Source organism: Blennius ocellaris (assembly GCF_963422515.1).
Source record: "Blennius ocellaris genome assembly, chromosome: 13".
Taxonomy (NCBI): domain Eukaryota; kingdom Metazoa; phylum Chordata; class Actinopteri; order Blenniiformes; family Blenniidae; genus Blennius; species Blennius ocellaris.
In genome coordinates, this window is record NC_137662.1 from 14822747 (window position 1) to 14847490 (window position 24744).

The 24744-nt window shown below is 40.8% G+C and overlaps 4 protein-coding genes across 4 annotated transcripts; 1 reads left to right on the forward strand and 3 right to left on the reverse strand.

Moving 5' to 3' along the window:
- Positions 1-330: 330 nt before the first annotated feature.
- Positions 331-3909, reverse strand: spef1 (sperm flagellar 1; the record flags this gene model as incomplete). The annotated part of the gene is made up of 7 exons (XM_080507419.1): positions 331-444; positions 1122-1227; positions 1535-1613; positions 2679-2724; positions 2826-2984; positions 3529-3629; positions 3801-3909. The coding sequence occupies 7 exons, from the start codon at positions 3907-3909 to the stop codon at positions 331-333; spliced, it is 714 nt and encodes a 237-aa protein (XP_080363545.1).
- A 536-nt stretch (positions 3910-4445) lies between these two features.
- Positions 4446-13837, reverse strand: adam8a (ADAM metallopeptidase domain 8a). The gene is made up of 25 exons (XM_080507031.1): positions 13718-13837; positions 13491-13600; positions 13152-13225; positions 12958-13036; positions 11734-11810; positions 11130-11361; positions 10737-10814; positions 10531-10599; positions 9924-10093; positions 8817-8898; positions 8543-8685; positions 8267-8444; positions 8091-8180; positions 7743-7938; positions 7567-7648; positions 7298-7478; positions 7121-7207; positions 6952-7036; positions 6505-6616; positions 6203-6401; positions 5998-6045; positions 5848-5904; positions 5712-5762; positions 5541-5621; positions 4446-5245 (listed from the first exon to the last, which is right to left on the reverse strand). The coding sequence occupies exons 1-25, from the start codon at positions 13761-13763 to the stop codon at positions 5201-5203; spliced, it is 2652 nt and encodes an 883-aa protein (XP_080363157.1). The 5' UTR covers positions 13764-13837; the 3' UTR covers positions 4446-5200.
- A 1460-nt stretch (positions 13838-15297) lies between these two features.
- On the forward strand, positions 15298-18360 carry znf511 (zinc finger protein 511; the record flags this gene model as incomplete). Its single annotated transcript, XM_080507420.1, has 6 exons — positions 15298-15429; positions 15503-15576; positions 16781-16982; positions 17128-17252; positions 17597-17821; positions 18145-18360. The coding sequence occupies 6 exons, from the start codon at positions 15298-15300 to the stop codon at positions 18215-18217; spliced, it is 831 nt and encodes a 276-aa protein (XP_080363546.1). The 3' UTR covers positions 18218-18360.
- Positions 18361-18529: 169 nt separating this feature from the next.
- msx3 (muscle segment homeobox 3) lies at positions 18530-21188 on the reverse strand (the record flags this gene model as incomplete). The annotated part of the gene is made up of 2 exons (XM_080507982.1): positions 18530-20435; positions 20831-21188. 2 exons carry the CDS (start codon positions 21186-21188, stop codon positions 20029-20031), a joined length of 765 nt encoding a protein of 254 aa, XP_080364108.1. The 3' UTR covers positions 18530-20028.
- Positions 21189-24744: the final 3556 nt, after the last annotated feature.

Genomic DNA, 24744 nt, shown 5'->3' on the forward strand with positions numbered 1-24744 from the left:
GGGCCAAAGCTGCATAGAAAACCCAGTGTAGATACATAAAGGAGCAACTTAATATTTATCAAGTTATATTTTTCACATAAAAGCCCTACAAACCATCCAAGGGACAAACCCTATAAATGAGGCCATCAGATAGTTATTACACTGCTCACCATAAAAGATGGATTAACTTTAAATCAACTTTACTTCCATAAAACAGCGAGAAAACCCTTAAGGACTTAAAACAGTTGTGTGTTTTAGTTGGCTGGGCATTTATCTCAGAGTGAGTGAGTTAGAGACAGGGTTGGTAAGTTGTCTGAGTGTGAGGGTGCGTTACATTTTTTCATTGGTGTGTCAGCATGCATTGCCTCTCGCTTTGTGCGCTTCCAGATGCTGCGTCAGATTTTCAATCCTCATGTCCTTCAAGTGAACCAGATGCTCTAACCTGCCCACTTTCATCTGCAAGATCTACACACACGCACACACACGCACACACACGCACGCACGCACGCAGGCACACACACACACACACACACACACACACACACACACACACACACACACACACACACACACACACACACACACACACACACACACACACACACACACATACAGAGTTTATATTTTAAAGAGTCAAACACAAGCAGGTTTCTGTCTCAATCAGCAAATTACTTCACAGATAAAGATTTCCAAGTTAGGTTAAAAGAGAAGTTTGTGTCATTATTCTGCTTTTTTTCCCCTTCACAGCATGCAGATGTGGCCACAGATGGAAAAGAGAGAAAACACGTTATATCTGTTGAGCATATAGTGAGTCACTGACCACTGCTGACACAGGGCATGACTAATGTGTGTCACACACACACACACACACACACACACACACACACACACACACACACACACACACACACACACACACACACACACACACACACACACACACACACACACACACACACACACACACACACACACATTCACCTTTCACATTGCAGGTGGTGTGCCATGTATGACAATGTTGACACATGTTTATTCACTGCAGGATATGAAAACTGAGGTTTTTTTGTTTTTTTGTGCAGATGTGGTACGAGTCAGCAGATAGTTTCCCGCAATCATGTGTATGTGTGTGTGTGTGTGTGTACCTCCACAGTCTCCTGCAGAACTCTGACAGTTTCTTCTTTTTCCTGTAGGATTTGTTTGAAAGCAGGATCGGTATCTGAGAAAAGCTTCAGTTTGTGCTGTGGTTCACTGAAGCAGAACAATAAAAGGATACATTTTCAATATTGTACACACCCTTTCACATATTTCTTCACTCTGGTCAAACTACTCCCCAAATAAAGTTCAGCCGACTCATACCCTCATAGTTCCCACATTACATTATTCAACTCTATAGACATTCAACATTTCAAATGACTTAATGTTATATTGATGTTTACATATATACACATAATGGTCTGGCATTAAAGCATTTATTAGTTTCCGAAAAAAGTGCAGAAAGCAGTCCATTATCTCCCTCCTACTTTGATGTAAATCAGCATCAGTGTTTTGCTCATACCTCATTTTCTGTCTGTTCTTTTCATGTGTCCTCATCTCCTCCAGCTGAGCCAGAATTATCGCTTCCTTCTGATTAATATCTGAGGAAAATCAAATAATCGCATATAAAAAAAAAAACGCCTTCAAGAATAAACATAACAGTATGTCATAAAAACTCCACTGTCCTCAAAAAGCCCGCATGATTCATCTGATAAACATTGGGGGATAAACAAAGGTAAACAGATAAGGGTTGGCGGCAGAGCGGCAAAAATCACAAACACAAAGAAGGGCAAACAAGGAGGCAAGATAAGATGATAGAGAAGAAGGAAAGTCTGACTTTTTAAGTCAGTGGGGCTGAGGCCAGCGGTGATGTTGGGAACTGACATGAGGACCTGAACTCTGTGTCAAATAGGGGATGGGGTGTAGATGGAAGAGGAAAGAGGAGAGGGAGGAGGCGCAGGCCTGAGGTCAGCTTCACAGGGTTGTTTCAGGGACAGATGAGGTGTGGGAAACGGGGGAGGCACATATCGCCGATAAACTCCCATCGTGTTGTAACGAGTTCTGTCTGCTGCCTTCTGATGAAGGTGTCTTTGTGTCTCTGTGAGGTCACTGCTATCTTTGGAGCTTTTCGGGGGGCATGTGTGCTGATTTCAGGGCAGGCAGGCAGAAGTGGCAAGAGAAAAGACAAAGAAAATGTTGTTTCAGCATCAAAATCAGCAGTGACAGCAGTCACAAAGCATTTTTCCTGAAGACATAGAATATGTCCCAGTATAGGCCGGATATGCTGATTTGATATTTCTCAGCTCACCACCAGATACAGCATCATTGAAAAAATGGCTAAAATGACACTCCACTTCCCTCCCTGGCTAAAAAAGATCCATAGCTTCAAACACAGTTACAAACTAACCATGTCAGCTATTTTTTTCTATAAAACACAAAGATGCATCCTGCACATGACGTATGGTCAAAACACAGTCACGGCCATTCATTGGAATTCAGCAGTTTTTGGTTTTTCTAAATATATTTAGGGAGGGTTTTGTTAATTTGAGCTAAATTGGAATCATCTTCCTGTGATGTGATCAAATGTCAAATATAGTGCAATCAGTAAGTGAACGATTTATTTCATTTGTTTTTTTTAAATGAAATAAACAGATAAGCCACACTACCTTTCAGGTTTTTCTCCTGCTTCCCGGTGTCATTGTATTCCAATTCCTAAACCATAAAGAAAATAATGGTCAGAATCCAATGCTTATCTATGAAGATGTGTTCGACCCCAGATCAGGCTTTGTGAGTGGTATGTGAGCAGAACCCACCAGTTGGTTGTCGCCGTTGTGCTCCAGTTTCCTCTCGATCTTCTCCCTGAGACTGCTCAGTACAGGCGCGACCACTCCAGCGGTGCTCAACACAATCTTCCGGACAGTCACTTCGGGCACATTGAAGTCCAGCTTGGAGAACACCTTTCTGTTCATGGAAAATAAGCACACTTTACCATGGCAGATTTAGTGATTGATGATGGATGGTGATGACAAGCACCACCGGGACCAAATGTTTTACATTGGAGTCCCACAAATTTGTAGCTGGCCGTGCAGTGCACATAGGCTATACCAGATTTGTCCTCGTAATGTATGCATAAAGCAAAAACCTTGGTAATTTCTTGTATGGGTCATATATTAATGTTCCAAAATTCAAGGAAATTGTAAGAGAATTTATTCAAGTTGAAATTGTTCAGGAAAGTTCATTGGGCTTCATCTCAGTGTTTCTGAAGTCTTGACCTTGTCCCAGCTGGTTATAGGTGAAAGCATTGAATACCTTGGTCCATGCTTCATCACAGAGCAAACACAAAAGCACATGTTAGCTCACTTTTAGTCGTCGCCAATTCACTGAAAATGACATGTTTTCAAAAGTGGGAGTAGCTGGAGGAAATATGAAGATGCAGAGGGAGAGCATGCAATCTGCACACAGAAAGATGTCCTATTTGGATGAACGCAGCAAAGTGTTGTCTTTCCTGTTGAGTACGGTCCAGTTGCTGACTTTCTGCTGTGTGGAGTTTGCAGGAATATAGTTGTGCAGATCAACAAGCTTCGGGAGGAAATATTTGACCACCTCAGCAGCCATGACTGTGCAGAGAGACACAGGAGGAGCCCGTCAGAAAATAATCAGACATTTGAGCTGATAAACAAGATAAACAGTTGCACAGTGCGTGACAAATCCAGGAGAGTTCATATTGCTGAGGCTGCTTGTTTGTTTACCCTCCTCTTCCCTTCAGCATGCAGACTGTAGTTTCCTACCTCCGTCGCTGAAATCTCTCGAGATGTGTCTCTTTGGTCGGGACAGAGGAATCTTATCAATCCAAGCGAACAGATCCTGGAGCTCCTCTTCGTTTAGTTCTCGATCCATCTTTCTCGAAGCAACTTTCCCTTCTTGTGTTTGACTCGGTTCAAAGTGGCAATTTTACTATTATTCTTATTATTTTTCTGCTGGTTTTTTTTTTTTGTCCCCTGACTTTACCCGCACAGCTGAGACACAAAAAGCACGTCAAAACGTGCAGAAAGTTCGGGAATGAATCGTTATGACGTTTGTTAACAGAAAAAAAAACGGCGAAAATTGTATCATATAAAGTGGAGGAAAGAGGCGCTTCATGGAGGCGATGACAGGAGATCAAATGTTGTAGACGTCACATGATGTCTTAATAACCCTAAAAAAACTACATAAAAAAAAAAACCTAGTCGGCAGCAAGAGGCAGACGCACAATATTTCCTCTGGAATCGTCTACTTGTAAAGATAGAAACTCTTTTCTCGAGCGCGCACGTTAGCTTCTCAGCGCTGCCAGTTGTTTGAGCCGTTGCTGCGCGACCAGTGTGGTTGTCATGGCAACCCGGTCATTATGGCGTCGGCGTGTAAAAAAGACGGACAGTACCGGTTTGTGCTCGTTCGACCTTTATTAAAGCGGCATCACATCAAAAGAAAATCTATATAAATAAGAACATTCTCAAAGGTTGCAGGACAAAACGAAGCAGAATTCTCACTGTGATCGTAACTGCATAGAAGAATCATTATAAAATCCCTTGAACATTTACAATCAGCATGTATAAATCCGATCCACAAAATCAAGCATACAAACACGCAACAGGTTAGTACAAAACAATTCAATAAGATTCGAAATAGGACCTAACTTAATAAATTGTTAAGTGCCAATGTTGGTGTCATTAAAAAAAAAAAAAAGTCCCTCAACAATAATATGTATTTAAAAGGCAGTACCAAAAACAACGTGAAACGACAGTAACAGTTCGTAAATCAGTTACAGCATCGATAGTGCAGTCGCCTCATAAAGTGTTCACATATTGCAGGATCAAGGCAGACGTTTCCCTTCAAAAGCTATCATGGCGGCAAAGCCACACGTCGTTCAAAAAGCAGAGAGGCTGAGGCAGGCGATCATGGCTTCAGGTTTTCGACAGAACACAGAAGGCCTTCTGAAGCAAGATGCAGACAGTGGCAATCCTCACAAAGACCACGAGTGGCAGGATAGCTTGACCATTTAACGCTGCTGGCCCTCCAGTAGGCCTTGTTTCCACTTCAGACCAGACACAAGTTTCCCCTCAGGATCTTCTTGGTCCATGGAGGTCAGACAAAATCAGCACCACCTGTCAAAGGATCTGAGTGTTTACCCCAGAGTGAATTATTCCCTCTGTCATCTCGGCCTGCCGGGGGGCATCAGGGCAGCTCTCCCTCCAAGCTGGAAAAAACAAATACTGCTTAGTACACATACTGTGGAGGAGCTTTTCTCAGCGCAACTTCTAATGGCTTCAGCTATTGTCCATCTCAGGTCCGAGTCACTCAGTGGATGTAAGACTTTTATGAGCTTACTGACGGCGAGCCACTGCTTGATCATTGCATTGCTATGTTGTGATGAAGCCAGAAACCACAGATGTCTTTGTAAATGTGAATGCCTTGAATAACATTCAAAATGTCTGAACGCCAACTGTTGTGAATGTTTCTGCGGCGACTCCGGCTGCTGTCTGAACGCTTACCAGCTGAGTGTGCGGCAGTGAAGACAGGATACCAGAGGGCTTCGGCTTCACTGGAGGCATCGGAGGCTTTGGCTTCATGATCTTTGGGAGAGGATATTCATATTTCAGACAAATCACAGTTGGGATAGAAATAGATGAGACTAACATGAAGCGGTCTTTAATGTAATTTACCGGTTTAGTTGAAAGTGGTGGCAGTGGTCGAGATGGAGGTAGTGGCTTCGTCTAACAAAGAGTAGATGAAAAAGATATTGATATTATATCGTCTGTCAAAAAGTAAAAAAAGAATATGAGTAAAATCGCCATGTACCTCAGTATAAATTGGCTTCCTTGAAAGAGATGGTGGCTGCATGAATGGCCTTACAACCTGAAAGGGAGTCCATAAGTAAAACATGAAGGCCTTTTTACATAGAAACATAAAGCTCCATTCGACTCTGGACATAAATGAAGATTAGATTACCTGTTGAATCTTTGAGGGTTGAGGTACAAATGGCACTTTCTTGGGTGGCTATAGGAAAAAAAAAATAGTGATAAGTACAAACTAAATATTGTTGATTTGAGTACAGGGTGTTTATAATTCAGAATCACACTTTAGTTGTGTGCGTGGCTCAGAGAAACTTCAGCATCCACACTTCAGCTGTCTCGTGCGCTGTCTCAAAGCTCACCTCTGGAGCTGCTCTGCTGGGCCTCGTCCCTCCCATTTGTGGTCTGATAGCAGCAGAGAATAGAGGTTTACAGGCTTGAGCGGTTGAAGATGCCAAAAACGTTGGCTGGCTAATGTGTGCAGACCTGAGACGAGGGCTGTCTCGTGTGCTGCTTGACCGAAACAATGGATTGAACTGTCCTGAGGTAGATGGAAAGCATCTAAATGGAAGCAGACAGAGGAAATCAAATCACACTCAGACAAGATGGTTATGTTTTATTTACAGTGTGTTATAATGTAAGTGGTAAGTGAGCAAACGTTTACCTCTTCTTCGGATGCCTTTTCTGAATGCAATACATCAAAGTCCCAATGACCAGGACAAAAAGTAGAACTATGCCCACCACCACTGACACGGTAAATACAGCCAGGCCAGACTCTAAAGACAAAAATACAAAACAGATCATGTCAATCTGTTGTTCATGATGACAAATGAGCATGTAACTCAACACGTCATTGGCCCAAGATACAAAATTGACCGTAACATCATTACTGCTTGTGTACAGACAGAGAGGGGAATTCCTTGAAATCAGTGTCTGCTTGAACAGTGCACGATTGTTTTAAAGTCCATGGGAAATCTAATGCTCGTAGTAAATCTTTGTGTGAGACAGACCACAGCAGTCATGTGTACGTCACTGCTGTTAAGAGCCCGAGCATATATAAAGGCAGATACACAGACTATCAGTGAAAATGAGAGGACAGCAAGTACAATACCTTGAGGCAGTTCTGATAGCTGTACATCACAGAAAGGTGGAGCCCAGCCAGGATCACAGTGGCATTTATTTTCATGGTTGCACACCTGTCAGATATCACACTCACAGTCAGTGATCTTGTCATGGCTCCACAGTATTATTCAGTGTTGAGATATCGAGCATTTACTCACCCCACGGTTGTTGCACTTTGCAGAGCAACCATTTGTACCATAGACTTTAACTGCTTTGATGTCTTGACACCGTTGATTATAGCAAACCTGAACAACAGATGAAAACAGGAGCACTCATCACAACTCTGCACCCCGTGGATTTCTGTCAAAGCAAACGATCAACAACATTATTCTTACCATGTTGTTTCCACACTTGGTGCCAGTAGGTATCATGCCCAGATCTGCAGGGTAGTTGTCTTCAGGGTTCATATTTGCCTCATTGCATATGTCTCCATTTCCTATTTTGTAAAATGATTTTCTGGATGTCACCGGGAACTCCCATCCTCCGGAGCAGAATAACGTCCCACAGGATTGATCTCTGTCATCAAAACCCACAAGTCAGCAATTCAAGTGTCCTACTATTTTGACAGGCTCTAATAGTGCCGCTTTGGCCTGTAAAAACGTACCGGCTGGAACATCTCAGGCCAAACAGGGATTTTCTGCACTTTCCATGCTGGTAGAAACAAGCATCCGCACCAACCTCAGCATCTGAAGGAATTACGACAAAGAAAATGACTTAATGTGTCCTGATGCATCGAAGTCAGCGCACATGCAAGTCAAAGAAAATGTACTGCTCTTTTACCAGGTCCCCAAAGTCTTTTGCAGTGTTCTTCTCGTGAGGGACACTGTCCATTGAAGCAGTATCCTTTTCCACGGTTGCATGGCAGGCCGTTCTGAGTGTAGGCGTCAGTCGGACAGGCGGCAGAGAAGCCAGTGCAATAGTCTGCCAGGTCACAGTCGCTTGCTTTTGGTCGGCAGACACTGCCTGTCGCTTTCAGCTGCAGAGCGAAGAGAAACACAGATGGTGATGTACCGACTACTAAAATACATACACTCACGCACAACCAGCCAGACGGCACAGCCGGGCCGATACGGTAGAATAATTCATATCAGCGTGACTTCACTGATCGAGAGAGGAAGTCACACTTACTTGGCAGTTGTGGCAGCACTCCCCCTCTGCACACTGAGCGCCTGTATTCAGTTTGCAGGTGGTGGCATTGCAGCAGGCATTCTTGCATTCCTGCAAGGCACCCACAGATTTTCACAAATTTGCTCACCGTGTGCTCTTATGTCATTCCACGTAATGCATCCGTTTAAAGCACAAACCTCCACTGTGCCACAGTCACACTCCTCCCCAGGTTCCAGAAAGGCGTTTCCACACACCGGCCCTCCGTAAATGCGATCGGTGGAGGGGGCATCCAGGAGACAGGCAGGGTTGATCTCCTCCAAGAACCTGCTGAGCTGCTGCTGACTGCAGCTGCTGAAAAGCTCTGGATAGACGATGCTGGAGGAAGAAATAGCAAGAAAATATGAGCTTTTATATGTAGGGGTTGTTGATTTGAGGCAGTTGGCATGCAAACAACAAAAGAGGGGTCAGCTCACCCAACGCTCTCTGCCATGATGCAGCCTTTCTTTGAGGTGAAAGAGCCACACGTGCAGTATTCAGTATCATGGGACAAACCCAGGTTGTGACCCATCTCATGTGCAATAGTAGACGCCACACCTATTGAGTTCGTGTTATGGTCCTGTGAGCAGAATAGAAAACAGTGGATTACATTAAAAATACATTTTCAACAGAAAGAAGAAGTCTTCCCTTGTCTTCTAACAAATGTATCCTTACTTAGAAATGTTATCCAGGTTAGTAAACTGTCATTACCTCATTGACTGCTCCAGAGTTAGAGGTGCACATTGCGTTGGTGTTTGCTAATCCAACAGTGGGACCATCAAAATCCACACCTCTGAATGTAGAAGAGGAAAATTATTTTGATACAAGCTCTCACATATTACATGCACACACTTTGCCTGCCCTCACACACATATGAACTTGAGTGACACCACCTCCTTAAACCACAGGAAACAATCCTATGTCTGTCCACCATTGTCAATTATAACAGCTTCAGCTCTTCTGGGAAGGCTTGACACAAGATTTAGAAGTATTAATGGGAATTTTTGAAAATTCTTCCCGAAGAGCAATTGTGAGGTCACACATTGATGTGGGACGAGAAGGCCTGACTCACAGTCTCCACTCTTAATTCATCCCAAAGGTGTTCTTTTGGGTTCAGGTCAGGACAGTTAAGTTCTTGAGCACCAAATGTTCTCATCCATGTCTATGTGGACCTTGCGTTGTGCACTGGTGCACAGATAGGTTGGATCAGAAAGGGGTCATCTCCAAACTCTTCCCACAAAGTTGGGAGCATAAAGTTATCCAAAATGGACCATGGACAATTATTGCATGAAGCTCTCTGCCCACTGTTCTTCAGCTAATCTGGAGATCACAAGAGGTTTAGAGGTCTGTAGCTATTGACTCTGCAGAAAGTTGAGGCACATAGTCTGTAGAGGTCTCCAACTTTCTGCAGAGTCAATAGCTACAGACCTCTACGGACTATGTGCCTCAGCCTCCGCTGACCACGCTCTGTGATTATTCATGGCCTACAACTTTGTGGTTGAGTTGCTGTGGTTGTCAATCCCTTCAATTTTGTTCTCCTACTATTAACAGCGGATTGTTTGGAAATTTCACAGCTGGATTTATTACAAAGTTGGAATCCTATTACTGTACCATCATAGAATTTCCTGAGCTCCTGAGACTGAGCCATTCTTTCAAAAATGTTTCTAGAAATAGTCTGCATGCACGGGGGCTTGATTTTATACCCCTGTGGCCATGGAAGTGATTGGAACACCTGAATGCAATGATTGAATAGCTGAGCCTTTGAAAATATTGTGTGTCTTTGATCAGTCATTCTATTCGGAAGTTAAATTATCTTACGTTATGAACTGTGCATTGTCGTGTTTCCTGTTTGGGAGCAGGTTTCTCTGACGCCACTGCAGGAATCGACTGAGGGTGTGTTCAGGATTAGTGCTGACCACTATCTGATCTTTGTACGACCAAATGTCCAGACCAACCAGCATCACGCGGACTCCCACTGGGCGATACAACTGAAACAGAGCAGCATTTCAGCACCATGCGGTAAATGGCAGTTGTGTCAGAATGTTATGCTAATTCATAATTTGTTAATGAAGTCTGTTTGTGAATGTGTCAAACAGGCAGTACTGCAAGTCCCAGAACGTATAGTTCAGTTACAGGAAAACACTGTTGGGTCTAGTGCTGTCTGATCACGCATTCATATTAATCCTACTCAACCAGAGCATACAAAGAGGATTGTGGGATATGTGTGAAAATCTTCAGCTAAGGTGTGAAGATTCACAGTTAAAGTTAGATTTTCACAGTGAAAGAACTTCTCATTCCTTTTATTGGTCCGGGTCCAGTCAGTACAGAACAAAGCACTGGGATGTGTTTCTTCCATTAGATTCAAAGTGAAAGTGAAATGTAAAAGCAAAAATGTAGCAGATCTGAAAATTTTAAATAGACCTACCTTGTCCACGTGGTTTGCTATTTCAAGTGCTCTGGCCTCTATTGCCTTCTTACTGCCAAACTTCTTGTACTGTAAGAATTGAGTATCGAAGTTAGTGTTGACACCAGCAGCTCAACACCATTTCGCTTCTTGATGTGAATCAACACTCTTGATCTGCATTTGCCGCAAAAGATGCAGTTGACTGGTAGGAAAGTAGGGAATCGCACCTCTGTGTTGTCAACGACCACAATCAGCTCCACAGTTCTTGGTTTTCCTGCATGATCTTTGGTCTGAGCTCTGCTTTTCTGTTATTCAAACAAGCAGAAAACAAATAAACAACATTAAATGTTTGTGGTTTTTGTATTTTCTTTTGTTAGAACCTAATGTTGATTACAATAATTAAGGTAACAAAAAGATGTATAACTATCATATATCATAAATAATAATTGATATTGTTGAATGGTGGTATCTAAGCCGTAGCTCATTGTCCAATCCTTCTGAATTAGTTTTCATTGCACTATAATGTGCACAAGAATGCACATCAAATGTGAGCATTCTCCGGCCAAATATCTCAGCTGTGAGTTTCGAACCCAGTATGTGTCCATGTTGTGTGTCTTTACCAGGCTGCCAAGCTGGAACAGTCCAGATGGACGAGCTCCATGATCATAGAAAGTAGTCGTGTTTCCATGGGAACAGGAGCTCCTCTTCCTCCTCAGGTGTTTGTAGTTGTAAACAGCATGAGGACCCCCATCACTGTGATCGTCAGAGTTCTGCCTGGAGTCATTCTGTCCTGCCTCAGTACCGGGAAGCGGCTCAACCAGGTATGTTTCATCCTGGAGACGTACAAACCCTCTGCAGCAAAAAAAAAGAATAAAAAAAATTAAAAGGGCTAGAGGAAAACTGTTCTTCTGCAGCATATTGAAGATTAAATAAAATAAAACCTTTTACTTATTTACTCTGTAATTTTCACCTCATCAACATTGTGCAGACAGTCTTAATTGTGCATCGGTGAGTTATACATTTTTAAATGTTGCATTAAGAGTACATGAATGCTGAAGGCCTGATCTCCTCTTTGGATTTGTCATGCTGGTCATAAGTCCCAGCAGGAGACGTCAAGATCCATATCTTGATAGATATAATTACATTTAGGTCTTGTACAGAAATATATAATCCTTATTTAAAAAAGGAAAAAAAGAAAGAACAATTGGAGTTAGCATTACTCACTTGATTCCTGAACACAGTCCAATGCTGGCAGAGGAGTCTTCTACTCCCACAATGTGTCCGTGGTAGTAACAGTGAACCTGGAGGGACATGCGTCATTTGTAACAGAATCAAGGGAGAGATTCAGACTTCCTCAGTCTCTGTAGCACTTGAATACACAAATGAAGAGACTGTGACCGAATTCCAGGAAACATTTTTTTTGCTGTACACACAGATTCCTTGCAGCGTGCATCTGAAAAATATGGCTAAAATATATTAACCATATATGTCAATTCCTCTTCCACAAAGACTCACGATTTCCTGTGTGTTTGTCACTGACTCGAATGAGGAACTTGGTGGTTGAGAAACCTAAATTGTTTGATGTCATATGCTATTTTGAAATAAGCACATTACTGGAATGTGCTGCACGAGATGTCAGAACTTAAGTGAAGATGATGAAAATCGCTGTGGTTCTGAGGGATGATGTAAATGTACCAATGCTATCACAGCTGCTATGCATATGACAACGTATCAAGTTCAAGCCAAACCCAATACTGAAGATTTCCAATCTACGAAACACATGCATTTATATCTGAACTGTGACCTTTAAATGTGACTCTTGAATGGCAACAAAAATATCTTATCAGCCATATCAAAACTACAAGAGACCTGACACAGGAAATGAAACTGTCACTTAACAAAAGATATCATCTTCATTCACACCTATGCAGTAAAGTTTTTGCAGTACAATCCCTCGAAGAGAATTGTTATAAAAATAAGATGAGTTACAATGTTAAACAGCTTGTAAACTCTATATTAGTGGAAATATTTCTGACTGTATACCAACATGTTTTCTTCATTAAAGATTTACATTATAAAGCACACTTTTTGTTTAGAGCTGCAATTTTGAAGTGGAAGTAAAAACGTCATCCCGGTATTAAACAAACCTACAAAATACATCAAAGAAAAATACATAAGAAGTCCATAAGAGTTTAAAAATGTACAAAACTTTAACAGATATTGGAATGCAGTTATCACACAATACACAACTTTCTCACATCTTTAGAATTTAAAATGAGATTATTAATTTGTGATTAGTTCATCACAAATAAACAAGTGCAATGTATTTATAGCATACGATACTGAACACACTAACACAAAATTCACTCTGACTTCAATCATAACATGGATGTACCTTCAGAATGTTTGTCATGATTTATTCAAAGGACAGAATGGAAAGATACATACCCCAAGATCTGGAGTCGTTGTTACCGGGGTACCCTGGTCCGAATAGTGTGTCACAGAAAAGTTTTCTCCAACGAGACCTCTGAAAAAAAGTTTTTAAGTCAATAATATTGACAGACCAAAAGAAAAGAAGAGCAGAGTGTGCACACTAACACAGTGATACAAAAAAAGAAGAAAAAAAATCCATGTTTTCTCACTTGTTCTTTTCCAGGTGCAGAGTGTAGTTTTGCGCAGCAATGGTTATAGAATACCGGAGTACATCAGGGTATTTCTATTCACACAGACACACAGACACAGACACACACACACACACACACACACACACACACACACACACACACACACACACACACACACACACACACACACACACACACACACACACACACACACACACACACACACACAAGAGAGAGAGAGAGAAAGTGAGAGAGCAAGAGAGGGGGTGAGAGTAGAACAATACTTGATGCATTTATTTTCCCCCCAGAAAGGTATAACTTATTTTAGAGATACAGTAGTCCAGCAGAGTGAGTTACCGACTGAGACGTGGCATCATTAATAAGGGACGAGTCTTTCAGCTTCTGGGGTGTCACTGTTTGGTACTTGATTACATGAGGTAGAGTCCGCGCGCTGCCAGCAATTACTCCTGCAAGTATCACACGTATAACTTATGAGGATGACAAAGAAAGAAAGAAAGAAAGAAAGAAAGAAAGAAAGAAAGAAAGAAAGAAAGAAAGAACGAATGAAAGATGTTTCTCCCTACCCCATGAGGAGAAGAGTATCCATATAAAATATCCAGATTGTTGCATGTTGCTGTGTCGGATGCACTCTTGCCATTGTGTGCTTGGCAGTCTGAGGGAAATAATGAGACTCTTCAGCTCTCCGCCCCTCTCTGCGGTGTCATATCCTGAGAAATCACCGATTGAGGCTGAAAAGAAATCACATGAGTCACAGAATAAGCCTGCAATAAAGTTGAGCAGTTGATCGTAAAAAAGATTCGCAATAATTGTTTCAGTTGGTTGAGTAAAACAGAACTTTATTTGTAATAGCGTTTCGACACGATTAAATTTTCATTTTGTACTTTATTGAGAAAGATAATAGGTTCGTTCGTAAATCTTTCACCATCTGACGTATTTGTGCTTGAAATTGATTTTTTTTTTTAAACGAACTTTATTCTTCATTTTTTTTCAGACAATTAGATTAAACCCATTATCTGATATTTCCATATTTCAGTTGAGCACGGTTCAATTTATTGTGACATTTGTCGCCATCTAACGATCAAATGGCAGAATTGCTGGGGAGTGTGTAAGGACAAATCATGGAGCAAATTCAACTATAAATTGTGGACATTTTTCCAGGTTTGTAAACGTGATTTCTTTGTTTCACAACAGAAACAATAAGTAGAAGAATCTTGCTCACAAAACAAATTTAGTTTGATTACATTAAGTATAATTTTCAAACCATATCCAGAGAACGTTCTATCAATTTTTGTGGTTAAATAACATTAACTCACACGTTATAAAGACGAAAAGAAAAGAAAACTATTTGAAGCAGTGCTTTGTGATTCACACAAATCTATCAGAATTGTTGCTTTTAGGTCTTTAAAAGCAGTCAGTTTTTTTAGGCATTTGGCAGAGACATATGTCTGCCAAATGCCACAGACACAGATGTGGTACTACTGAAATTAATTAATCTTCTTTTACATATCAGACAAGCCTCTTATTTGTCCTTTTTTAAAACTCATCATAATACCTACTTTAACTAACTTGCTTTTGATGCAGCACGAGACATAGATCTGATTTGATTAGTTTTCATTTATTTGTTTGTTTTTGTCTTTCATTGGTTTTTTGTGTTTTTATTTGTGGTTCAGTTGTATTTCATAGCTTTATTCCTTATTTTGATTTATATCTTGTGCTTTAAATTATACTCCTCACATAGCAATTAGTTTTAACCATGATTGTGTGAAAATGCTTTCGAAATCAAACTCTTATGGTATGGTTAATGAAGTGATAAATATTCAGGAACAGTAAGATGTTCATTTTGTTGTTTTTCCTCAAAGAAATGGATGGTTGAAAAACCTCAAAATGATACAATTGACTTTGTTTTACTGTAGTCCAAAGAGCCAATTCGTATTAATCTGTGAGGGGGGTGCACACTATAATTCATACTTAAAGTCCTTTGTTGAAAAGTTATTAAAACTGATAAACATTTCCCACGTTACCATCTTGACCCAGTAGGGGGCGGCACAGCACGGTTTAAGTGTTGTTGCGTCATCAATCAGCGCCATTTTCAACTCAATAACAGACGGTAACGTGACAGCGGGACGAAGCCTCCCCAGAAAGTATGTTGCAGCCTGAATTCAGCCAAACGTTGAGTCCGACAGGAGCTGGAGAGCAGCGGGAGCCTGAGGAGGGAAACCCGTTCAGCTTCAGCCCGCAGCTCATCCACCTGCACAAAGACCACGAGCTTTTCGAGGTAACCGTCGCGACATGAAACCCACCGACTCGCCTGCGACCGCGTTAACGTTGCACGTGACTGCCGTCCACAGGATGGAGACGTCACGAGACACATGTACCTGCAGGACCTGTACATCTGCGAGGCTCGAGACACGCCAGCGGCCAGGTGAGACACGAGAGGGTCTGATGGAGGAAGTTTCACGTGTTACTACCAAGATACTAAATACATCTACCCTGAACACCCAAAGATATAAATAAACAAGGCACCCAGTAGACAACCTGCATCAATAAGGTTTGTAAAACTGCTGTAAAACGTATCCCAAAGACAATAATAAAAAAAAAAAAAAAAAAACTGGAAAAATCTAAAACTACCAAAAGGGGGAAATAATAAAACTAAAACTGGAAAAGTACCTTGACTGAAATATAACAGAATTAAATTGAACTTACGAGACATAACATATCGAGAAGGACACACAGACTATCACAGAGACTCACAAATCAAGCGAAATAAAAGAAAATGAAGAGAAACAAATAATCACAAACGGACACAGCAGCACCAAGAGACACTAGTGAAAGAAGAAAGGTACAAAACCCATCCCATGCTCACTAGAAAATATTCTTAAGAGACACACGTGTATTTCACGTTAAAAGCAGGCTTCCACTGTTTCACAGCTCCAAAGGACTTGTTGGTCACATCCACACACCATTGGAGGCGGCGGCCATACACGGTACTCAGTGCATCCACTGGGAGCAGTTTGGGGTTTAATGCCTTGCTCAAGGACACTTTGACTTATGGGGGATCGAACCAGAAACGTTTCAATTGAGAAGACTCACTCCACCAAAGGAGATCCAGCCACTCCAAAAAAAAAGACATTAATAGTGAAATATGTCCCAAAGAAGAAATGGGTGCATGCATATTATCATCAATTAAAACGTAGTAACTTCAAAACACAAGTGCTTGTCAGTTGCAGAGATACAAGGGAACAAGGGAAATACTAAATGGTCTTTAAAATACTTGTAATTTGTACAAAAATGCTTGAAAGAAACATAAAACCTCAGATTGAGACGCATAACAAGCACCCAAACCCACAAGAACAACTTGGAAGTGTTTGAATATATTTAAACTTTAAAAGTTTAAATTCTACTTGGAATTCCAAAATGTTCTGATTGTTTTCAACTGGGAGTTAAAATTGAACTTGCAAATACAATTGATGTGAGAAATGAATTATTTAAGGAGTCAACTGATGAGCTGCAGTTTAAACAAACTACAAAAGTTTAGTGTAAGTCACATGACGTTCGTACCGGTGCAGATGTTCCCTTTCCGACTGCGCCTTCCTTCTCGTTCACCTCTGTCGTGTGTCTCGCCTCAGTGTGTCGGAGTTCGCCTGTCACGTCTCCGGCTGCAGCGCGGCAGTCACCACGTTGGAGGAGTACGAGCACCACTACAACTCCCTCCACAGACACGTGTGCTGCTCCTGCCGCCGCTCCCTGCCCAGTGCCCGCCTCCTCGACGTCCACATTCAGGAGTGGCACGATTCCCTTTTCACCATCCTCTCACTGAAGCAAGATATGGTGAGTCTGTCATGAAAAAAAACGGTCTCGTTTCACCTTCTTCAACCATAAACAACAAGCTGGTGTGCTGAAGAGTTCCATGTCGATTTATTTCCCTCTGACTCCTCCTGCTTGTTTTTTTTTATTTTTTTATTTTTATTTTTAGTACCAGTGTTTGGTGGAGGGCTGCGAACAGAAGTTCAGGACTAGTAAACTCAGGAAAGACCATTTAATAACAATCCACAAGTATCCTCCAGACTTCAGATTTGATAAACCCAAGAAGGACAAAAGGTAAGATTTTGCTTTCTATTTTGTCCACTAGATGGCACCATACGTCTTTATGAATCTCCAGCGTGGATACGCTTGAATTGTTTTAAGAGGATTTATGCATTTAAATACATTTTCCACACTTACAAGTAATGTTTTGCTTGTAATGTCATGTTTAAAGGTTTCCATAAAGTCATCATTAAACACCAACAACTTTTTTTCCTTGAACACAGCTTTAAAAAAAAAAAAAAAAATGTAATCTGTATATTTCTTTTACCTTGCAAATAGTAAAATACATGTTTGGTCATCATATTCTCCTGATCAAATCTAAATTGAGCTTTTAATATCGTCCCTGTCTGTAAAACCAGGGTGGCGAAGAGACACCCACAAAAGGACACAGATATAAAGGCGGTAGACGACGTCTGTGAGTCTGAGGGTGTGTGTGAGGTTTTGTGTAACGCGCCATCGGACCATCCCGATGAGGAGGAGTCCATGGAGATGCAGGTGTCTGGAAAAGAAGTTCCTGCTGCGGCTCAGGACGTGGAGCATACCAACGCCACTCCACAACCATCAAAACCTCAATACTCCTACAGGTTGGTGTTTGAATGCATCTACTGGGAACCCCCCCCCCCCCCATAAACTGAGGCAGTAGCTTTTAATATGTTTTAAAGGTCACTTTAGAAATGTCACTTTTTAATCCCATAATACAATGGTACTACCTCCTCATAATTATAAAAATGCTCTTAGCTCCTCATTACATAAGACATTATTGTCACTAAATGACAAGCTGCTCTTCTTAAGGTAAGTTTTAAAAGTAAAAATTCAACCAAATGGAAAGATTTGTGAGTTTAGGTTGAGCTCTAATATGCAAACAACTCGAGGTATAGGACTGATCCGCCATGTTCATTTCACTCAGGGTCCCCCAGTCAGTGTGCTTTGGTCACGGCTCTGTACGCGGCTTCAGAGGACGCCGGGGTCGGAGGAAATGAAGCAACACAACTGAACTCTGATCAGTATTAATATCCACCACTTTCACCGTCTTATATCTGTTCTTAAATTCAAATAAAAGTTGTTTTGCAGGGGAAAAAGTGATGCCTGTCAATATTCATTACAATAATCCCACTTTGTTTTTTTGGGGCAAAGTTATCTCAATATGAGGAACGGTTCTTTTTATTCAAGGAAGGTTTTTCTACGTCCAAATGATGAAAGATGTGCTGGAGAAGACACAAAGAATAGTTAAAAGACATGAACAAGACGAGCGGTCAGCATTTACATAATAGACTTTAATAATTGTACAAAAACACATCTTCACTCGTAAAATATAAAATACACTGTACACCAATGACTGATGTGAGCTCCATCAGTCATGTTTAGCACTTTTGAGTGTTTGCAAAAATAGTTGAGGACTTTTATTTACATTTAAGAAAGAAGCTGGATGGTTTGAGAGCTGCTGACATCTGTGCAAAAACATCCTTCGGAGGTAACGACAACAGTAAAGCGAAATGTAATCTGTGTTTAAATCAGTAAATTCCTAGGAAAATATACGCGTTTTGTTTGTTGGTTTGCTTCACTCGTTTTTGACAAACTTCTTGATAATTAAAATGCACCAATGAGCCCTTTACTGTCTGAAAATGTGGATGTGTTCTCATACACATTGTAAATATAAGTTCACTTTTATAAATTTGATATATTTAGCATATTTGTGTTTGTACTAGTATGTTTTGTGCTTTTTTTTTTAATCGATTGACTAATTGTTGAAATATAATTCCACACATCATAAATGTGTTCTATAATGTTTCTTAATTGATCAGTGTCCTTTTGTTAAATTTGCAGTCAGAAGTTTTGTTCAATGGATACTAAATGACATATTTCTATATTTTTGTATAGTCTACAAATCCCATTAAAAAATAAAATGATGAAAAACGGAACTGTTTTCGGCCTCTGGGAAGTTGAGTCCGACAATGTGTCATTTGTGAAGCGGCTTCTATATAAACTAGTGTGCTCCCATTTTTTTTTTTTTTTAGTAGCGATGCGACATATTGCTGAGAACTGTGCGCCTCTGATGTGTTTTTAATAGTTTTTGGATAACAATGGAACACTGTGGCACAGAGGAAGAAGCTAATTTGAGCTTTGGAGAAAATACTTGCTGGAAATCACCCTGTACGCACGAAATCTGGTGAATACACAAATACTAAACCCATAAATGTTGAGGATGTTGAAGGTAATTTCCAAAGGCAAATAGGCAAAAAATAAGAAATCACACGAGCAACTCTTCAGTGGTTGGTTTTTTAGTTATTGCTCTCAGCTCTATAAGCTATTAGGACTTTAAAAAAGTCAGTCTTTTCTCGGGATGATAAAATCACTTGGGCTGCAATGTTTATCAAATGACCAATGCTCGTACAGAAAAACGCACGGTGGTACACACGTACATACATTTAATCAAAATTGAGCTTCATTTTTTATTTTTATTTTTTTTAAAGGGGGGTTTTCTGAAAGCACTGTAAAAATAACTTTGATAAGAAATACATTGTGAAATTTTAATTATTGCTCAAATAACGTGAAGGGGACTAAAAAAGACTGGACTGAATATATATTTTTCTTGAACTTTTTCGGTTGGAAATACTTGCTTAAAATATTAATATTGTAACATTTTCCACTAGAATAAAAAAAAAAAGGTATTTAATTTGAAACGTAATCAATTTAACGGTGTTGGTTATTTGCTGTATGAAGGCTTTTAAAAAAAAAAGAAGAAAAGAACAGAACAGCTCTCCCAAACGAAGCCTCTTCAAGTTAGTGAGAGTTAAGACAAGTAGTACATCCCGTATGGTCCGCTGAATAGTCCTGGGACAGGTAAGGCGGGCCGCGGTCCGTTCAGGGTCCCGTACAGGGCCGGAGCGCCCATGGGCGCGCTCAGGGGGAAGGGGAAGGCGAAGGCCGGGAGCAGAGGCTTCGCGGCCAGCTTGAGCTTCTCCAGCTCGGCCTCCTGCAGTCTCTTGGCCTTGGCCCGGCGGTTCTGGAACCAGATCTTCACCTGAGTCTCTGTGAGGCTGAGCGAGTTGGAGAACTCCGCTCTCTCCGCGATGGAGAGGTACTGTTTCTGCCGGAACTTCCTCTCCAGAGACAGCAGCTGGGAGGTGGTGAAGGGAGTCCTGGGCTTTCTGTTGTTCTTGTGTTTCCGCAGGTTGCACGGAGGCGGGCTGGGGAGTCCTGCACGTAAGATGGAGCGAGAACAAGAGGCTGTAATACTGATTTATTTATTTATTTTGTTGTTGTTGCTGTCATTTCTAAACTATGTCTGTCAATTAAACTGAAAAAAAAATAAGAGATAAGTTTCAGACGCTTAGATGAAGGCACATCATTTTATGGACGTACAAAGTAAAACAAAATTAATACAAATACTTAAAATAAATACAATTGAAGATAATTGTACATCAGTTTCTTCTTGTCAAAAATAACCCTAACAAGAAAAATAAAATCATAAACAGTGCACAAGATAATAGTTTGCGCTTTAGCCTTTGGAGAGTCTCTCTCTCTCTTTTTTTTTTTACTACATATTTAAATATATGCCGACTTAAACAAATGAAAAGGCGATAGTCACTTACTCGTAGGAGAAGCATACGGAGTTTGAAACCAGGTGCTCGTCTCCTTGTCTGCGAGATCCTCCGTTTTGGAGCGACACAGTCCTCCCGGTGACGCACAGTCGGTGACCTCCGCCTGGACGCAGCCTGAGCCCGGCGGCTCGGGGGAGAAGCGGCTTCTGCACGGCGTCCTGTCTGATATGATGGACTCGACACTGAACGGCAGATCTGAGCTTTTGGCTTTACGTCGTCTCACAGGTGACAGGTCCAGCTCCTCGGTTTCAGCGCCACCAGCTGCCGCGTCCTCCGGTGAGGTCTCCCCGGGAGAAGCTGATCGCGGTGATCCTTGCGCAGGATTCATGACGCACGACTGAGGTGCCATACAACCCACTTCCCCGCCGCTGTCACCCTGACTGTTTGTGTTGTTGGGGACGCCACTCGTGGAAATCAGTGTTATCACCGGGGTTCCTCCTGTGCTGCGCAGCTGCGTGGTCAACGTCAGGTTTTTGTTTTTTTTACGCACGGGCTCGCGTCTCCTTCAGTAAAGCGTCTGGAGTCTCGTGCTGCCACCTCCCTATCATAGCTGATTCCACGTGACTCGGCTGGAGCGGTTTCTGATAGGCTAGAGACGACTGTGAGTTTTCACTTTATGTTTTATTTTACTTGATGTAAACTTCTCATCGGATCCGGAGCACAGAGTCATAGTGTATTTAATGAACCCTACAGCTCCAACTCGCGCCAAAAACCGTTTACTGATAAACTTTAAAGCTGCACCTATACATTTGTTTCTATCAACAAGTGGAACTTTTGGGAATAAGGTAAAGTGAGATTGGTTGTCACGTTCATTATATATTCTCCACGAGGTGGCAGTGTTATAAACCATCGGTAGTGAAATCTTCAAATTTGGGGTCAGAAATAACCTTTACCAATAGTTCAGCAGAAAGACACTGGACCTTAAGGTGAGAGTTTTTTTTTTTTTTTACTGTTTTTCATGTAAAAAGATAAATACCCAACTCTTTGAAATGTATCTGGTCATTTCTGATGTTTTTTTTATAGCCTGGCTTTGTAGTTAGTTGCTGAGATTGTTACTGTTTGATTAATATTTACTATTTAATTTGAGGATTTTGAACATATATTTTTCATTTAGTTGTTCTTAACTTGTAGTAAGTGTGTCAAAATTCTTAATGTTATTATTAGGTTTTTATTTTCCCAACTGAAACCACAATGGTTGTCACATTTGCACAAGATACATTTAACACTCAATATATTCAAACTGAATTAAGTTTGGAAGAATACACTCACTTGGTCATTGATGAATGATACTTTGGGCTCCCATCAAAAATTGAAATGAAATGTGTTTTGCAGTTTTTGAGTAATTAAAATAAGGTAAAAAAAAGTATGACAGAAAAATCCCATCTTCCACCACTTTGTCATTTCAGAGTCAATTTTCAATATCTTTGAACTCATGTTGTGATTTTTCAGCATCATAATCTTAATCATATTGTCTTTTTTTGTGGTTGTAATTTGTCTCCACAATTACCACGATTTCAGTTTTAAAAATCTGTGTTTTAATAAAAGAATCAAGCATTATCCTCCACCTTTAAAAAAAAAAAAAAAAAAAAATTTAGTTCTTGGATCTTTTACTTACATGTTGCTCTGTGTTTTCTGCAGCTTTCATTTACATCGTTCCCAAGTTTTTACATTTACGGTGTGATAAAGGATTTGTGTTTTCACATTCATCCTATTCATGGACTCTAAACTTAATTTAATAATCATCACAAAAATCGCACTTTTTGTGCATTGGCATGTTGAGCTACAAAAACTGTACAATGATGTTACTTGTTGCCTTGTTTTGAAAGTTGTACTTGACAACGTGTTGATAGTTTATCACTGTGCTTCATTAAAAGGCCACGATTTACACCAGTCTTTTTTTTTTTTTTTTTTATTCCCAAAGAGTTATTATCACTGTAAATTTCTTTCTTGTGGCCTGTAATCAAATTGTCCATGGCCATATTTCAGCTCATTGTGTTCTTTGTGTGTAATCCCTTTGAGAGACAGTAAAGGGCCCATTGAAGAGGCCCGTCCAAATTGGCCTTGTTCTGCAGCTCTTCAAATCAAGTCAAATCATTTTCAGTGAAACCCAATATGTGAGAGGGTTTTTATTCTCTCCCTCGCTCTTATGGGAACTGCTGTTGGGCCTGCAGCAGCACACTGACTGTCTGTCTGTAGGACAATTGGTTAAATGGAGTTAACTGTTTCTCTCCCCGAGGTATGTTCCTGCTTTGATCCTGCTGCGCCTGGCGCCTGTCTGCTCCCTCTCCCCCCTCGTCCCCCCTCTCCCCCTCTGTGTGACAGTGATAGATCGCTGGGTAACCATACAAGCTCTCCACCACTGTAATTTAGAGCAACAGTACTTTCTCCTCTGCTTATAGTGAATATTACTGCTCGCACTCTTCAAAAAGACTTCAAGCTGGCTGTGTTTTTTGTTTGTTTGTAATTCCTCCACTGTTTTGTAATGAATGTCTAAATATCTGAATTTAAATTGAAAACAAAAAATCCAGCTTCTATTTGAATGAAATTGCAATGAGAAGTATTCAAGTTCTTACGTAGCTTTTATTGTATTATGATCACTATGAGATTTTTCTGCAGAAATCTGCATGTGTTAATAGGACCTTTCTTTATAAATGATCGTTTTGAAACGGCTAATGTTTTGTTTATCTGTCCATCTCCTAGATGTGGTGATAATTCACTGGGTACAGGCAACCTTTGACCTGTTGGTGGAGCTCGGCTGACCGAGGGTGACCCAATGCAGAATTGTTTGAAGAGTTAATTTTGATTTTCAGAACAGCATTTTTCCCTCAAACCAAACATGTTGAGGCAGGCTTACTATATTTCAGTTTTTAAAACCTTTCCCTTTCATCAGAGTTGGCAGGGCTTACAGTTATCCTAAGCAAACTTTGGGGAGGGGTCCTGAGTGCTGTGGGATAAACATTTATGAAACACACAGCAGGGGAACTGGTGGTGGTGAACGTGTATCGTCTTTAAAGGAGGCGAGAGGCCTGACTGGTGAAGCATAACAGAACATTATTCCGCATTTGAGTGGATCTGCCAACACTGGTATGTCAAAATGTCAGTAAATGTAGATCACAAACATTCCAAGCTGACCTTTATAGTATCAAACGCTCAGTGTGGGTTGCATGGCTTCTTCTGCGAAACCATCTGCGTGTTACTTCTTGTGTTTTAAACATACATACATATTTAAGTACAGCTATATATATATATATGTTATAGCAGTTGTGGTGATATGGTTAATATGCGTGTTACATAAATCACTGGAATAATATTTGGCATACAGGCTCACTTGGCTCTACCTCAGGTTCACTCAGGCCCAATCATGCCAGCCAACCAACGAGGATGAGGGAGGCCTGAGGTCCTCCCAGTGACGAGCCTCTTTATCTGATCTGACGTTGACGGGAAGTGCAAAAACACGTCAGTTTCATCACTGTCAGCACCCGGTGTTACATGAGCTACTGCTTTCTGTTTGCATCCACGGTCAGATCTGGCCTGTTGACCTAATGTTAAAAAAAACAACAACCAAAAAACTTTACATTTATTACCTTTCGTCACCAAAATCACGTGATGTGATTGCTCAAAATTTGTCAGTGTGTCATAGAGTAGTAGAATATCACATCATACATTTCCCAATATGATGTCATCCATGCATCCACATCTACACTGCCTTGTACAAGTCATGGTCAGGGGCCTCCTCATTATAATACAAGAGCGTGAACCACCACACCATTACACATCATTTATTTATTGTAATTTTTGACAGAATGTATTTAAATAAAATAGGGTGCAGGGTAATACTATTGACAAAGATACATATTCATATCATTGAATTTATTGTCAGTATAATGGAAAAAAAAAAGACAATA

What these genes read in the sequence shown, in the direction of transcription:
- adam8a (XM_080507031.1), bottom strand. Translation starts at nt 13,763, where the DNA reads ATGCAACAATCTGGATATTTTATATGGATACTCTTCTCCTCATGGG. An exon ending in GACAATGCACAGTTCATAAC is followed by an intron (nt 8,899 to 9,923) that starts GTAAGATAATTT and finishes TTCTACATTCAG; the next exon opens with AGGTGTGGATTTTGATGGTC. An exon ending in GTGACTGTGGCACAGTGGAG is followed by an intron (nt 8,181 to 8,266) that starts GTTTGTGCTTTA and finishes GGTGCCTTGCAG; the next exon opens with GAATGCAAGAATGCCTGCTG.